At 41.9% G+C, this 15,234-nt stretch overlaps 1 protein-coding gene across 1 annotated transcript in view; it reads right to left on the bottom strand.

Annotated features, from left to right (window-relative positions):
* Positions 1-252: 252 nt before the first annotated feature.
* Positions 253-15,234, bottom strand: part of PARD6G (par-6 family cell polarity regulator gamma) — a 67,754-nt gene continuing 52,772 nt past the window's right edge. The window contains exon 3 of the mRNA XM_075022844.1: positions 253-2,495. Coding sequence (XP_074878945.1) covers positions 1,636-2,495 — 860 coding nt within the window. The 3' untranslated portion in view covers positions 253-1,635. The remainder of the gene's footprint in view (positions 2,496-15,234) is intronic.

The raw sequence follows: 15,234 nt of genomic DNA on the forward strand, positions 1-15,234 counted from the left end.
AATTAGAGTAAGTGAAAGAATTTTAAAATAAACTTTTAAAGCAAATCTAAAAGAAACAAACTAAGTTCAATGTCCCAAACTTATTTAACAATGAGCAGAAGACTGGTTGTTCCACAGGTATTCTAAATTGGCGACAATGAATTAGTCCGCACATCCTTTGTCCAGCCATTACAGATTCCAGAATGGAATGTAATTTTTTTCAAACCAAGACTTCTGAATTTTCATATCCATACAATATTTAAGAAATGTCTATTCCACCATATAAAAAAGCTTTAATGTACTACAAAGTTAAAAAGAAAATGACACAAGCTAAAAGTAGAAAAATACATTGTAAAACATTTATAATTTTTGTTCCTTACACTGATCAAGATATAACAAAATACTTTAGACCACTTTCATAAATTCATGGCATTTTCAGAAGCAGACAGTTATCGACTCAACAGTCACTGGTTACCCACTAGCCAGCATCCAGTAAAGATGTCTGACCATCGCAAACATCCAGTATATTTTAAGTTTCTAGAAATCCTGTGTAGACATTAAGCTTTATTACTAGAAGAGTCCCAAAATAACAGAACTATTCTAAGTTAGGTTTGGCAGTCAGTCAGCATCCCTCCTCTGTACAGCAATCAGCTGACCTTTTGTAAGGAAAGACCTTGTGGATTTAGGTTGCCCCAAAGGTACAGCAAGGACTCGTGTCAGCTCTGAGGTGAAAGGGACAGTCCTAGGACACTCCTCCACTTTTGTTGCCTTCCCGCTTGCATCCCTAAAATTCACATGAACCATGATACTGAAAAAACAGAGATGATGGGAAAAAAGAGGTATTATCTAATAAATATCGAAAAGGAATACATTTACACATAATGGTGCTGAACCTAGTTTTAAGCCCTTATTGTCATGTTTTTCTTTCCCCACGCAGCACACGCCTATGCTGCAGACAGGCCTGCCTCTGACCAGCAGGTGGTGGTGATCTCACAGCAATAACACCAACATCGACTCCTTAGGCTTTTAAAAACATCTATATATATATATGAGAGTTTCATTTGGAAAATGCATTTGCAGCATCTCCCTAACGTTGTTACCAGAGTAGGAAACTGCTACTTTTATAGAGCTTGTCTGGATTAGACATAAGGTTGCAAATATGGTGTAAACAAGTTAGTGGAAGGTCTGTATGTAACAGTAGAAGATCGGATGGCTATTAAGAAGCACTCTCTTTAAACTGGTATTAGAAGAAAACCAGATTCCACTTCAAATAGACATATCTGTTACTATTAAAATCTAATTCATATACATGCATGTATAAATACATCCACCCATGCATTCAAACCCAAGTATGTAGCACTGCCATTGGTAGCCTACAAGACTACTTAGATTTATACCAACTAAAACAAATTTGTTTTCTCACTTTAGGGCTGGGACATAAACCAGGTTTTACACTCTGGCTTTCTCCTGACAAATTTTGCAGTGCATGACAGTTTTATGTCTAACTCCAGATGTCACATTTCCTAGAAAGCAACAATTTTCTGCACCCGTGAGGTCTATGAAGATATCAGCTCTCCGTTTTGTGCATAACATGTTGCAAGAGTCAATTGTCCCAATTGGCACTTAAGACTGAAAGGAGAGTTGCAGGAATTGCTACTAAAGTGTAATGACTGTTCCATCCTCCTCGATACCTCCTCTAGGGATAACCAGACTGTGTCGGGGATCAGTTTTTAAGGAACTGAGTAATTTGTGGATGTTGCCGTTGCTTTCTCGGCCAGAGTTGTTGTTGAGCACCAGGTCCCTTTGAAGTCTGTGGCTAAGGCTGCTGCCATTGATTCGAGAGAGGCTACTGGAAGTAAGGCTGTGCAGTTTAGGAATGTGCTGTGGCTCCAGACCACCCTCGATGACAATGTCAGCCTCTTCATCACTCTCCATTTCATCAGGGTGGAAGTTCTGCAGCACGTGGGATGTAGGCAAGCTATGGTGACTCGCAGTGCTGTCTGTAGACTGGCCAGAGCTACCAGACATCCTACTGCTTCGAATAATATTGTTCCTCTGGTTTGCTGGTTTCACCGTGATAATAAGATTATGGCTGTTGGCAATCATCATGTCTGTGACTTGGTCAAGAGTCTTTCCTGCTACTTCAATGCCATTAACTTCCAGGACTTCATCATTCACAGCCAGCAAGCCTGTGCTTTCTGCTAAGCCTCCAGGAACCATACGAGAGATGAAGATACCGGGTACTTTTTCGAGTCCATGAGGAGTAACCCTTACGCTGGTGCCGTCGCGAATGTAAAATCCTAAGGGTTTCTCACACCCATGTCGATACAGCCTCACCCTCCTGTGTGTTTCAGGAAGAATGTCCACATCGATTATGGAAGACACTGGTCTAAAATCATGAGGCATGCTAATGTTAATGTGAGGACGCCGGCGGAGGTTGTCATTGCGGAGTGTCACCAGGGCCTTCTTCTTCCTTGATAGTGTGTTGGTCCCAAAATTACTGTAGTCCACTTCATCTGAAAGAGAAACAGTACCAATGTATCAACGAAACAGAATAATTCCATCTATAGGGCATTTTCCTCTTAAATCTGGTTCAGTGAAGCCACACTCCTCATAGTATGGAAAAAAAAAATCAAATGAATTCTTCCACTTACTCTAACCTTTGTTTCTTTTTATGTCCATCAGCACATCATTCAGAATGAACGAGTTCTTTTCAATGACTACCCGTATTTCTTCCATATTTTGAGGGAAAAAGACTTCCGATTCTCAACTCCTGTTGTCAGCTGTGCAATTACTTGTAGCTGCAGGCCTGATACACCATCTTAGATGTGAGACTGTATTTGCAGAGCTGGATTGTAATTTTACACATACATCTTGAGTGGGCAAGGAGTGTATACACATTCCTAACCTAAAAGGCTGAATCGGGGAGTATTTTAATATCCAATACACAGCCTTAACTGATAGCAGACCTTAGGTACAAACATGAAAGCAGGGCATGAGAGAGTAGTTGGATATATGTTTTTAGCCTAGCCTTTTTTAGTAAGAGATTTATGTTACTATGCATCTCTCAGTACAGCACTTCTCTCTTTGGAACATTTTACTTCATTTCAGCTGAATTTGACAGCAATAAGAAGTGCTAAAAAAGGATCACAGAACAGACACAGACTCACACATGCACTCTTGCCCTTGAGAAGAAGATCCACAGAAAAGCAGCCTTTCTAGGGTCTGCTCTTTAAGGAATTATTTAAGCATTTCACTTTCTCTGTAGTTGTATCTCAAGGGCATGTGCAAAGTGATCAACTTTAAATCAGTCAAGTAATAGGACAAGTTATTCCATATAAGAAGCTCATGTGCTTTGCATAACAAATACTTAGTCATGAAGTTTAGTTAGTGTACAAAATGAGTCACTGCATTTCACATTAAAAATACTGTGCATATTTTAAACATGAAGCACGCACTAGCTGGAAAATTTTTTCACCAGGAGTTTAAGCATGCTAACACTTTTCAGATAAACAGACTTTCAGTTTATTCTGCCATTGAAGATGATCAGTAAAACACAAAAGTACAATTACAGAACTGCCACTAAGAAAATCTTCTCTCCAACAAATTAACCTTGCATAGTAATGTTTGAGAAAGTAAGACAATACCTCTACCTGATAAAGGTTGACAAAAAAAGTATTAGTAAAAACAAACTTATAATTACATCTTTTATTTCTTGCAAGGTCTCATTTTCAAGTCAGCTTTCAAGGTATATTATTGACAAGCTTCAATTAAATGACATTAAGTTAGACAACTCAAAGACACTACAAAAAAGTGCTAAGCAGCAAACTGATCTAACTGAGCCTGCTTGGAGCAGGGTGTTGGTTTAGCTGGCCTTCAGAGGTCCCTTCCAGCCTAAATTATTCTATGATCCTACACAGTCCTTTGGGCTGGAAAAAAAAAAAACATTTGAAGACTTCAGAAAGACTATTTCTGCGTTCTTCTATGACTTATTTCCACCGGATATGCTAACACTGAGGGCATCACAAGGCACCTAGAAAGTCATCCTGAAGGAAAAGCTTCTGTGAAATAAAGATACTCCTTGGACAAGTTTGTCGTGTTTAACTTCACGCTTGCCTCTTCTCACTCCTCCCAGGCCCTTCAGAGCTGTACCAACCGCACAGGCCCTACTGTGTTATTTAGACTGGTGAGGCACAAGACTGGAAGTCCTTAAAATCACCCAAACACGAGACGCTCCCAGCTGGTTCCTGGAAGCGTATTCACAGCCAAGACAGTGACTGTGTGGAGATGGCACCTTCTCAAGTCCGCCTGGTGAACAGAGTCAGTGCAGTGTCTACTCTTTTGAATGCACAAGCCACCTGTGGCAGCCAAAGCCAGCTATTATCCTTTTTCTTTCATCAACAGGATCACCATCTACATTCACCTAGTCTTTAAGTTTTGATGGATGATTTTGAAGGTTGGCGACACATATTTTTTCCCTGTAAAGTATGGGCCCCACAAGAGATGTCTTTCATCACCACAGTCTCAAATGCTGCGCCCTGCTCACCCTCACAATACACTGATAAATTTCTGTGACAGTCCTATAAAAACAACTTGGGGATTCAGGTTTAGAATCAAAATTCTTCCTCACTTGAAAAATACCACTGTAGAATAGTGGCACTGTACCTTAAAGCCCAAGACAACCTTTATCCCAAAATTTCGGCTTAAGATGGCAATTAAAGTTACACATGGGTTTATACGTTGAAGACTGTCTCTTGCAGTAGTGGCAAACCAAACTCAAAGCAAAAGCTGGATCCCTTAAATACTCAGAAAATTAGGTTGGTGAGTGCAGTTCATTGCACTGCAGGTAAAATGAAACACATGCCCTAGTTACCCATCTCTTCCCTGAAAGCAGCCAGGTAACTGTTCTCTCTCTCCCTTTCTCTCTACGTTAGTATATTAACACTGAATTACTTTAAGGCAGACTTGCAAAAGCTTTACCAAATAATTCACCTGGGAAGATCTGACAACCCTGTTTTCTTCCCCTTAAATTAACAGCCCAGAGAGTTAACTCTTCACAACACGCAAGTTTGTGATGATAAAGTAGTAATGTCACAGAAGTATGATGGTCCTCCTGACACACATAGGTCATTTCTGAAGCAGCTTCCTTTGGCTGAACCACCACCAGAGCAATGGCACAAAAGAAGTGGTTGTTTTGTGCCTGTGACCTCCTCACCTGTGTACAGCTCACTAATCTGCCTCCCCAGATGATTGCCAGCATTCCTAACCTCTGAGCAGCTTCAAAACAACCACCTCCTTTAATAACAAAAAGCCCAGCTTACCACAAAAATGCTATCTTTTTCCTCCAAACATGAACCAGGCAGAAGCATGGATTACATTACAACTGATACAGACCACTTTCAGTGTTGGACCACTGACCATTCTTGGATTTTGTATTTCAGGGCTGGAGCACATTAAAAAAATGAAGTCTATGTCCTGTTGATAAATGGATTTTTTGTTTTTAAAAGTGCCAGGCATTAGTTTCCAACTCTGACCCTAAAAAGGATGATGTAGTAGAAAGATGAAGTCCCAATTTTAACAGGTTAAACTGTTAAAACATATTATAGGTTGGAGAAATGAGAGCTAATTTGGAGATCTTTTATGAAAAAAAAATACCAATTAACTCTATTTTCTAGAAAAAGTTCAAGTACAGAATACACGTTCCTTGACAATACAGGGATTATTACATTACTTGTATTCAAGATGACCTGCTCACTAGCAGTTACACTCGCTTGGAACATCACCTTAGAATGAATGAATAAGTAAATAAATAAATAAAAACAGAACAAAACAGCTACCCCCTGATGCTAGTCAGAGCCACTACTCTTGCTGCAGGAATAAAGCAAAGTTTCTCCTGAAGTTTAACATCAGCTGGTGCTGTGGCAGCAGAAAGTCATCAATCCCTAGCACAATGGAAAAAAAATTTCCTTCCTCATGAGGGAACTGGGAGAAGTCAGCCAACATCACTCACTTTTATCAACTACAGGGTGGTCACACAGTGGTGTATTACCTATTTTCAGTAATAAACTGCTCAGGCGCATGTGTCGGACTGAAATGAAAACTGTATCATTGCATAATTTACAATGACACACTTTTAATGAAGGTCAGCAACTTCTTGTTAGGTTTTGAGTTTCTCACCATATAGGATTTCAAGCAGGAATGCCACTTCAGCTAATGAAACAGACTGTGCTTGATGCCAGGTCTCAGTGAAGACCAGTATATACCATATGGAACCAGACAGAGCTCATTTTTCCTGTTTCATTTGTTGCAATATCAAATTCTCCTTTTGCAGAGCAAAAAGTTTACAGAAATCTGCATGCATACTGGCAGGAGAAGTGCCATCAAGTGGCACATCTCAACAGTGCTTAAAGCCTCGTATTTTACAGGGTGTCATGTTTTCCTATGTCTTGAATGAGGCTGGAGTGAAATGTTACATGCAGGTAACAGAGGGAGAATTAGTCTTTTAGGTGCTGAATATGACCCCCATTTCTTAGAATGGGGCAGATTACATGCAGCATTTTCATGTACAAGAGATAGTGCTTTCAGACAAAGACATACTATGAACTGGACTGCTAATCCTGGATGACCACTAAACTTTGGAAGGCTTGGACCTGAATTTTACTTGTGCCCATAATTTGCTTCCTACTGAAAATACTGTTCCTGTAAAAAGAGGTGAAGAACATTTACCACAGTTGGAGAAGGACTCCTCAGCTTTCCAGTTCTCTCCTACCTGAAACTGCAACCCAAAGCTATGCAAAAAAATACCCCAAACTCTTCTGTAGGCACTGAATATTATTGCAACTGTTTTCCCAAAAAGCTTCAGGTTTTGGTACATTTTAAGAAACATTTTGTTATCTGGCAATGAGTTACATAAAACCTTAAGTATTTTGGCTGCCTCCTTTCTGTTAATATGTGCTTTTTTTTTTTAATAGAGTTGTCACTACCTACTTACCCATGAGGACCTTCCTGTTAGAGAAGATATATGCTACAGATCTCTTCACACACAGATATACCTGTGCTCACTTTCTTGACAACAGTGGTGGTGGTGAGTTTGCCTTTTTTTGTTTGCTTGTTTTTTGGTTTTGTTTTTTTTTCCTACCTCCACTTATCCAGCAACAGTAAAACCCATTAAAGTAGGTTTTCACTTCCAAGCATGGATGTTTTACTATCAGAATATTTTTTTTTTAAACATATCTGGAAAGTTATAGATGGCAACATCTTCAAGGTACTCTTCTAACAATCCTGTAGTTAACCTGTGACTTTACAGAGGACATTATACCTTCCTGGTGGGCATCATGAATCCTATCATTAAGTCATACAGTACATAGCAGCAAAGCATACTTAAAGGGCTATTTATAAGGGAAAGAAAACTGCTTAAAGCATCTGGTTGTAGCCAAAAGAGTATTGTATTTCTTTAATTTACATGAAACAAGAAATTACAGACCTTCTGAAAAAACCACCAGGAGCACCACTCCCACTGCTTGGACAGCTGCTTTTCATAGGAACTGCCTGCCAGATGAAATACCAAAGCTTAGCCAGATAAGATTGTATAAACAAGCTGAATTCCACAGAGAAGCAGACTGCCAGGCTCCTATAGGAACAGTTCATTTCAGACTCTACGTTTTCAGTGTACATGCACTCATGGCTTATTATTTCCTCTGGGAACTGTGGAACATTAGTTGACAGGTCTGGAAAGTACTTCAAAGACCAAATTACTTCCACTAGGGAGAGCAGCACTTCAGGCAGCTTGGGAAGGAGGCCAATGAGTCATTAATAGTGAAGGGTAACCCCTCCATCCAACAAATCTCTATTACTGAGCATTCAAATTAGCAGCAGTCACAAAACCATTTCAAGGGAACGTGTCATGTTTAACCCTTCTACCTTTCTGTGTCCCAGCTACAAAACACTGTCTGTGTTTGACACAAGTTGCATTCAGTGTCTATTTTCTCAGAAAGATCAAAACCAGAAGCATTTGTGAAAGCAATCAGACAACAAATAAGCTGGCAGTCTCTCGTTTGTGACCTGTAAGACTGACCACATGCAAAGGGATTTAAAAAGGAAACAGATATGAAGTGAACTATGGCTTGGGGGGAGGTCCAGTGCCAATATCACTCATCAAGGAGTATTTAATGGGGGGAAAAATAAGGTTATCTGAATGCTAACATTGCATTCAGTGTGTTACAGGAATATTAAAAAAATCCAGCTATTGCTGCTGCCAGCAACCTCTGGGTGAACCAATCTGAAAAATACATAGTAGGTAAAGTAGTTGTAGCTGCTATTCCATCAAAAGTCAAGTAATATATCCCACACGTGCACAGCCACACACACTCTCACTCCTCTCTCCCCCTTCATATCACTGTATCACAAGGAACTGGACACAATCTCATCAACGTTTAGAAGACTACTTAAACGTTACAGTTTATCTATGACATTCAACAGGGCTTTTGAAGCACAAACAAGATCAAAAGGGACAAATTCAAATTAACAAGAAAGCACATTATCCTTGATATCCTTAATCTCAATCCTTTAGTTTCTAAACGAAAGCTTGCTAAAATCTTGTTTGTAAACTGTGAACTCAATGACATATTTTTGAAAAGAAATTTCACCAACTAACTGCACTAGAAAGATGATTTGAGAACACCATCCTACTCCAGTCTAGCCCCTACTAAACGTAGTAAATTGCAGTTTTGCAAAAGGCAACGTTCCTTCTATAGTGGTTCAGTATTAAAAAGATAAATTTGCATTCCTACTTTGGAAGTGTTCATTAGTAGGTTAGAACTAAAATCTGAGAAACACCAATGTGTGTCTCTACTCCCAACATGTTTATAAATTTAAAACATCCTAGCCTTTTTGAAGAAAGTGAACATTATTTTGTTCCTTGGTGTAGCGTGTTACAGCAAGCAAAAGTATAATTGCATCAGGCTCAGGCTCTCTTTATGGTGCCGGACATGCATAAGAAACTTTTTTAGGCCGCTTGCCTTGGGGATGGAGACGACCCTTTGGGAATTTAGCCTTCATTGCTGGTGTGGCCTGTGCACTTCTCACTGCCTGTCATCAGAGGCCACTGTTCCCTTGCTGAATCTCTTCCCTTCTCAGCAGAAGGCTCTTTACTTTTGATTTGCTGTACTGCTCCAAAGGAACAGGAGTTCTTGTTCGACCTGCAGGTTTGCCCCATGAAACAAGGGAGGTTTTCAGAGGAGAAGGGTGCTACCAAATGTAAGCAAGCACCGAGGCCTGTACCTCCTAAAGTTGTCCTTGCCCTCAGAAACATCCAAACCCAGCTCCCCAAACTAGCCCAAAAGCCAGCTATGGGACTTCAAATTTTACAGGTGATGTTGTGGATGGTGTTTACTAGGATTGTCAGTGTCTTCTTCCTCTAAGTTTCATATATGACTCCTCTTCTACTCTAAAACATGACAGAAACAGCCCTTTCCCCTTGTTTCCTTCCACAAACCACATTATGCCAAGGTTATGTTATTGCAGCATTAGAAAATTGTGCGGTTTGAGCTTTGGCTTCACTGTTGTTTTTATTTTTTTAAAGTATTAGTTAATATTTCCCTCTTCCTGCAGGGGGTCAGTGGGAAGTTAGGGGAAGTCGTGTTTCTCTTGCACATCTCAGCCACCAATCATTATTATGTTCATCCCAAGGTCGCAGGTGCTGCTATGGAGGCTTTATTGGTGAGACGGTTTCCCAGGCCAGTCAGCACTGAGCAGACACCCAGTAATGGGTCGGTGATACATGCAGAGAGTCATAGCATCACCCGTACGCAGCTCTCCTGCAGGTCAGAGCCTGACAAAGCCTAACACCATGCACCCAACAGCTCCCAGCAGCCATCAAAAATTGTATTCACTCAGCTGATGGTATCAAAATGGGAGGGCTATCAATCCTATTCAAAGATGCTGGGGGCAAGGGGGGAAGGAAAATAAATCACCCCCCAAAACCACCACTCTCCAACCTATAATTACATGCAATCTCTTCAGCAAGTCATCATTATAAACTTCAATGTTTAAAGTTATTAAAAAGCAACCCTTTAATTATTTTATTTCACCCACTCAATTTTTGACCTGCAACAAACACACTCTCATATGCACTCAGAAGATCAGGCAATTGAGGGGAGCACCATTTGCTCCCCATACAGGCACAAAGAGAGTATCTTCTTTCCAAAAGAAAATGTGTACATGTTACACAAAGCAAAACAAAGTGAAATGAGAGACTAAACTATAATAACTCTTACTATGCACTGCAGATACAATAAAAATCTTGTTAATGACACAAAAAAGCCCTGGATTTAATCGAGTATTCTGCAAGTATTGAATATAACTGTTTCCCAACTGCTAGTAGAAAAATAGTTACTTTTTGCACAAGTCTAAAATGTGGAAGGTAAGAAAGGTAAACAGCGCTGACACATTGAACCAAAGAGGAAATTCAGGAGAATACCATTCTCTTTTTTACAGCTGCAATATTTGGAAAAACAATGCAAGTAATGAAAAAAAACCAAAAAAATTCACCTCAGAATCATATTCGCTCAAAAAATAAATTTTATACCTCTGACAGGAAACAAAAGTTTTTGTCTCATAGTAGTCTCAGAAGAAGCTGCAAATGAAGCTTGGAAAGGCAGCACATGAGGCAGTACAAAATAAAGGTAGTGTATTTGTACTAGAGTATTTACATAGCCATAGGTCAAAGGAAAAGGTTTTAAAGAGCTGCAGTACTGAACCTGATCAGAACCATCATCCTACAGACCCTGATATTAAAACACAGCCTTTTCCTCCTTTCAGAAGTAACTTCATCAGCATCGAAGGCCATTTCAGGGCTCTGCTTAACAGCTAGCAGAGGTGAGCCACACCAGGAAGGCAGGACCTGTATTATCCAGCCAACACAGCTTGCAGCTCGCCCAAGGGAAACTGAATCTAACCTGGTATTTCATACTCCCTCCTGCTGCTTTCTGCCAAGTACCCTCACCTTCTCTGCCAGGTGCTCTCCTCCTCTCCAACCCAAAGTGATCCTCCCTTCCCAGCTAAAAGCAAAACCGATGGCGATCAAGAATTGTCTATTATCCTGTGTTCAGGTAACTGCTAATCACATTTCTGTAGCATGCAAGTGGTTTTTCTGTTTGAAAGGAAAAGATATCCCAGAGCTGGGAGCACTAGTAGCTTATTCAAAGGTGGCAACGGGGACATTGAATTGTTGCAAACATTAAATCTGAGAAATACAAGGGTACTACGGAGACAGACTGTTTTCTGTTCTGAAGTAATTCTTTCTCATGCATTCTTTTGCTGAGTAACACCTTATTCATCCCAAGCTAGTTCAGACAGGCAAGCTAGGAAGCGCCTTTTCGTTTATACTTCTAAGTTCCCAGTAAAAATAACTAGAAAAGAAATCCCTAAACTGTGGAGAAATTAATATTTAATGAAGATTTAAGTCTCAAAGAAATAAATAGTGGTCTTTACCCTGGATTGTTCTAAAAAGTTGCTACCACATCTTCTCAAAGAAAGATGTGGTTTTACGCAGTCAAAATTCTTCTAGGATGTATTTTCTCTCTTCAAAAAAAAAGGACGCAATCATGTTTTTATAGCTTCACTGTTGTGGTGTGATAATACCACATACATCCTGCAATGGGGGGAAGGGAGAGAAAAACATTTACAGTGCTTTACAAAGCACTTTTCTGGTTCCTGCCTCCAAGCCGGCAGATTGTAAACAAAGTCCAGATTCTGCCTCTTATCACGGAATTAAAAAGATTTCAAAACAAGCGTGGCATGAGAAATTAATTACAACACTTGTCTTTCAAGTCGCGACCTCTGGGAGCCTCCCAAACTTTGCTGGCTGGAGTCAGATTAGTCACACGATAAACACCTCTCCCGGGCCAGCCCTGCGCAGGGCTCCGCGCAGCTGCACCCTCTTCTCAGCAGCCCCACGCAGCCGCTGCCCCCGATGCCCTGGAGCCTTACGGCCCTGGCAAGCTCTCGCCTCCACCTGCAGCCTCCCGGATGCGCCGTGACACCCTCCTGGCTTGGTGGGACGGGGGAAGCTGTGGGAATCCCACCCGGTTTATCTCCCGCATCCTGGTGGGACAGGAACAGGCGGCACTGCCCCCAGCGCAGGCACGTTTTCGTGTCCCCTGCTCCCCAGGCTGGAAGGAGCAGGTCAGGGCGGGCAGAAGCAAGCCCGCAGGCGGGAGGAGAAGGAGCAGCACCCAGCCCTGGCAGGAGCGAGTCGGAGCCAGTCATCCTCCGCACCAAGGGAGTATGGTCGGCGCAACACCATGCTTCCGACGTGGGAATGACAGGGTGGAAAAGGAGCACCAAGAAGTGAAGCAAAAACGAGGGCCCACTGGGAGAAAGGAGGAGCAACCTCAAAGCGCCGCTGGTACAAAGCAGAAGAGTTGCAAGCACGTTTTATATAAATCTATTTCATGGTCTGTTTTCTGATGTGGAGGAGAAGCAAGGTCAAGATCCCAATCTAACTACCACAATTCAAATTGCGTCTGTAATGCTTGACTTCCCCAAGTTGCCCCTCCGGCACCCTTGCTCCTTCAGAGGACAAGGCTGCCCACTTCACAAATGGAAATCATTGCTTCTTCTAGATATAAACAAAGCAGGCCAGGAAGCCCTTTCCTGATGACAGATTGCAAAGTAGTAAAAGCTGCCTGCAGAGTGTAAAATAAAGATTTTTCCTGATATAACACAAGGGCACAAGCAAATGCTACTTTTCCTGAGTACTCAATCGCTGCTGCAGAGCCCCAGCCCTGTGCCAGGCAGCGCAGAGCTGACCTAGCCCACCGAGAGTGGCTGGGAAGAACTCCCCACTTGGGGAACAAAATGCCGACCCCATCCCTAATGCACAGCTGCCCCTGGCTGAACCCTGCTACTGGTGTACCCCCAGCCTGTGCCCCCAAGCTAAGGAAGGGCTGAAAAAAGTCAGTCCGAGGAGGGCTGCCTATCTGGGATTTGCCCCATGCACATCCCCCTACAGAGCCAAGCACATGCTGGTCATCTCAGTGGAGGGAGAAGCTCTGCAATACACCTTTTTTGCAGCAACAACAGTGGATATTTAAAGATTTAAATTGTATCTCACAAGTTCTCAACGTGAAGTTGATCATAATCCCTGCAGTCTTCACCCCCTTGTACGGCACATTACCACGTGGTACCCATAACCTCTGCTGTGATGGCAGCACTTACCTGGGCCACAGAAACATGTTACCACCTTGTTTCCTCAGCAGCCGTAACAGCATGAAGCAAGAGGGTCAGAGCAAGGCCCCTACCCCTCTTCCTCAAAAAACAGAAACAAAGCCTTGCCTAATATACAACTACCATGGCTTCTCCAGCTGAGAACAAAATACATCAGTTACTTTTAATGTTAGGCTAGCAATATCCTTCCCTGGCCATCACCAGAAAGCAAGAGTCATTTAACTCCCATCCCTCCTCTGGCAGTAAAAACTGCATGTTTTACCTAAAAGCAGCTTAAAGGACCATGGCAATTCTGGCAGAAGGATCACCCGTATAGAGTTATTGGCCAAGTGATTTCCCCAACATTATTTTTATAATGCTGTATTCCTTTCTTCATGACTGGCTAGGGCTCCATGCCCAATTGTGTACACAAAGTAATTAAAGGCTGCAGCCTGGGTAAACTTTGCACCTGAGGGGACTCTCCAAGAGCTGTGGACATTAGCACAACCCGTGTACTTGAGGGGTCCAGCCCTCAGATGACCACTAACTGGACTGTGAAGCTTCTCTTTTCCTAGGATATCAAGTACTTATCTGCAAGATTGAAAAAACAAGACAAAACACCTCAAAATACACTGCCAATGTTTAGACCACTTTAAAAACCTGGCTTCTTTCTTTAAACAATTTTTGAGATACCCCATCATTATATGAGTGTGGTAAGCTAGTGGCTGGTGTACTTTTTCCTTTAAAAAAGTGTTTCTTCCTATGAGCACATGATACAAACAAGGGAGTGGCAGACAGGAAGTGATTATTCAGAAATGAAAGAATTAGATCAGGTTCCATGATACCAAGAACAAAACATGACACACGGCAAGCGAAGCTGACATTTACTGGCTCAAATGTAAGAAATTTTTTTCTTTATATACTAAATCTAATTCAGGGCTCATGTAAGCATTTTGTCTCCTTAATGCACATCAGTGTTGGCAGCTGCGAGCATCTATATGCCCCCTGGGGAGGACAAGTTAGCCCATGTATTTCACCAGCAAAGTTATACCAAACACTGCAGTACAGAACTCCAGCTTCTACCCAGACAAGTTTTTTTGAATTAAAGCATAGCTCTGACAGTAGTAGGAGCAAGTCTCTGATGGCACTGCTGGTCACAGTTTGACTGGCACAGCTGCTCAGAGGTGCTAAACGCAGACACGGCTCAAGTTCAGCTCTCGTCCCCACTAATAGCAATCTCCTGCCACTATGAAGAGAGCGGAGGTTCCCAGTGCCACGCTTGGGTATGCCCGGTATTCCTGCCACTGGGAATTCCCTCATGATCTCAGTTTTCTTGTTACACAGAAGATAACACTGAGTCATTACACACATTTGCTTGTTAAGTGACATTGTGGGGGTGCAGGGGCAGACATATACCCGAAAGAACATACAGTATTCACAGCCTGATCCCTGCTCTGAGTGAAGTGCATGGACTATGCCGGGACATGGCTTTTCCTGTGCCTGAAAAAATTTAAGTTGTGGCCAGACTACAGCCATGCAACTCCTTAGTGTGCACTGGCTATTTACTACCATCGTAAGGTTCCAGAAAAGTCACCTGAAAGAAAAGCATCCCACACAAGAGGGCCAATTACATAAAGCACTTTTCATCTGTGGATGCTGAAGTGCTAAAAATAAAAATTTACTGTTCATGAGGGACTAAGCTCCCATTAGAATGGTTAAGCTAAAAACCTGGAGAATACATCAGAGGTTACGCAAAGCCCAGCAGCTTTAAAGGAAGGAGGAGGGATTTGCATGGTTCAAAGGCAGGAAAGAACAGATGCAGTAGGTTAGGACTTATTTTCATTACACTGCATAGCTTGTTTCCAAGAATGCTTTCAAACAGAAGCATCCTCCAATACAAAAGGCAAGCGCTTGCTAAGCTGACTCGGACAAGCTTCAATACAAGCTGCGTCCCAGCCCAGAGACAGTGAACTGCTACCAGTAACATCAGCTCACTGCTTATTTCTCGCCTCTAGCTGCGAGACCTTTCTCCACTTTCAGTCCCTCCTG

Source organism: Buteo buteo, chromosome 3, assembly GCF_964188355.1.
Source record: "Buteo buteo chromosome 3, bButBut1.hap1.1, whole genome shotgun sequence".
NCBI classification, from domain to species: domain Eukaryota; kingdom Metazoa; phylum Chordata; class Aves; order Accipitriformes; family Accipitridae; genus Buteo; species Buteo buteo.